Source organism: Galeopterus variegatus, unplaced genomic scaffold (genome assembly GCF_000696425.1).
Source record: "Galeopterus variegatus unplaced genomic scaffold, G_variegatus-3.0.2 Scaffold1923, whole genome shotgun sequence".
NCBI classification, from domain to species: domain Eukaryota; kingdom Metazoa; phylum Chordata; class Mammalia; order Dermoptera; family Cynocephalidae; genus Galeopterus; species Galeopterus variegatus.
In genome coordinates, this window is record NW_007728034.1 from 250831 (window position 1) to 252716 (window position 1886).

A 1886-nucleotide genomic window follows, 5' to 3' on the forward strand; every position below is an offset into this window, starting at 1 on the left:
AATAATCATAATATTCCAATTTTAAATGTTTTTAAAAAAAATTATGTGGTTCCAACCTGGTCTCCAAAGTCCTCTGGAAATTTCCACAATATCACAGGATCTGTAAATAATTGACACACATCATTAAAAAGGCAAAAGAATACATTTAAAGAAACAGTCTTGTTAAAATACTCAAAAGTGTCAAAGCTACATTAATTATAATTTTTAATTTTTCTTTAAATATTTACAGTTGATGAGGTTCACGTCTTTTCCTCTATTGAATGTAATATTCCTATCTTTTAAAGGTTTTAATGACCTTCAGAATAGGAACAGATGAAATTAAGAACTTGATCATGTTGTTAAAAATCATTATTTCTTTCAGCAACTCCATTTTTTATTTATATACCTATACCTTAGATTTTAAGACACTGAACTTTGAATTTTCAATTTTAACTACACTTACAAAAATATTGGTTTTAATTTAAAAATAAAAATATAAACATGATAAATATGTAATCACATATATTATAGCCCTCAAGAACTAGACCAAAATATACCTTAAATTTCCATTTAAATCCCAATTAAGAATTTATGAAAACTGTAATGTTTGCTGCTTTATATCAGTTTTTAAATCCCATATTTGTAATTTTAAAATCATTTTTTAAAATAATAGATAAGTTCATAGTTAGATATAAGGCAGCTTATCTAAAATATAATTGATATTTGCAGAGTATTTCAGAGAAATTTTTCTAATGTTATACCTAGTAATTGATGTATATAAATCAACATTGTTTTATAAGATTCACACTGGTTTTTCATTTTCATTACTTCTTATAAAACTCCTTTTCTACTTAGTATATACATAGATCTTAGTTTTAATTAGCACCAGTAAATGTTTTGGTCATGTATTTATTTTTTAATTCTGTCAAAAACAAACTTCTGAATACTTCAAATGTGTTTTTAAAAGATAGGATAAAATGAATTAGTATTACTTCTGATAAAATCTCTGAAAGCCCTAATATGAGTGATTAGTATCACTGATACAATAGCGTTTGAAGTCCACTCCAAGTTAAAGGACTTGGTGGATCAAAAATGCCACTTTATGGTGGATAACACCAAGGTCAAGGGTTCAGATCCTGTATAAAAACATATATATATCACTTTATGTGCCCAATCAGTGAAAAATTACAGGTCTGTTCCATTATTTCTACTATTCTATACTGCTTTTTTAAAAGTACAATCCAAAGATGCATAATTTCAAAAATTTTAATTGCAAAACTCAAGTCTCTAGGAACATTTTTAGCATGAGCTGGCTCCTCTTTTGTTTTTACTTATGTTCAACAGAATTTTTTCAAATATTTTAATTTTAAAAGAAAAGAAAATTGTTGTAAAAAAATAATTGTTTTCTACAATTAAACTTTTTAGCCTGTCCGGGTACCCAGGGTATGGAGAAGGGGACCAGACCCCCTCTCCCACAATCAGGCTCACCATGCCAGCTCTTTGGGGCCTGCCCAGGGACCAAAGGCATGGAGAAGGGGACCGGACCCTGCTCCCACAACCGGGCACACCTCGCCAGCGCCTCAGGGCCCACCCGGGGACCCGGGGTAAGGAGCCGGGGATCGGACTCTCTCCACAAACAGGCACACTGCCAGCACCAAGAAGCATGCCAAAAACATCTCCTCCATGTGGGTGGTCCACCACAGCCACCATGATAGCCATGGCTGCCGCTAAGGCAGCTAGACGCCACAACCACCATGCAGATGGTCCACCAGCCACTGGAGGGAGTTGACACAAGGAGAGTCACCAGCAGAGATAAAGAAAGGAGGAGGATGTCTCTGTCCACCGCGCCCATTTCAGAGTGACGGAAGAGGCATCTGCTCTATGATAGTATCGGGGGACCTGATCAC

General features: G+C 34.5%; 1 protein-coding gene across 1 annotated transcript in view; it reads right to left on the reverse strand.

Annotated features, from left to right (window-relative positions):
* The window catches only part of DENND1B (DENN/MADD domain containing 1B), a gene marked incomplete at its 5' end in the record, with an annotated part of 253597 nt that overhangs the window by 198694 nt on the left and 53017 nt on the right, over positions 1-1886 (reverse strand). The window contains one exon of the mRNA XM_008579612.1: positions 57-100. Within this exon, the coding sequence (XP_008577834.1) occupies positions 57-100 (44 nt within the window). The remainder of the gene's footprint in view (positions 1-56; positions 101-1886) is intronic.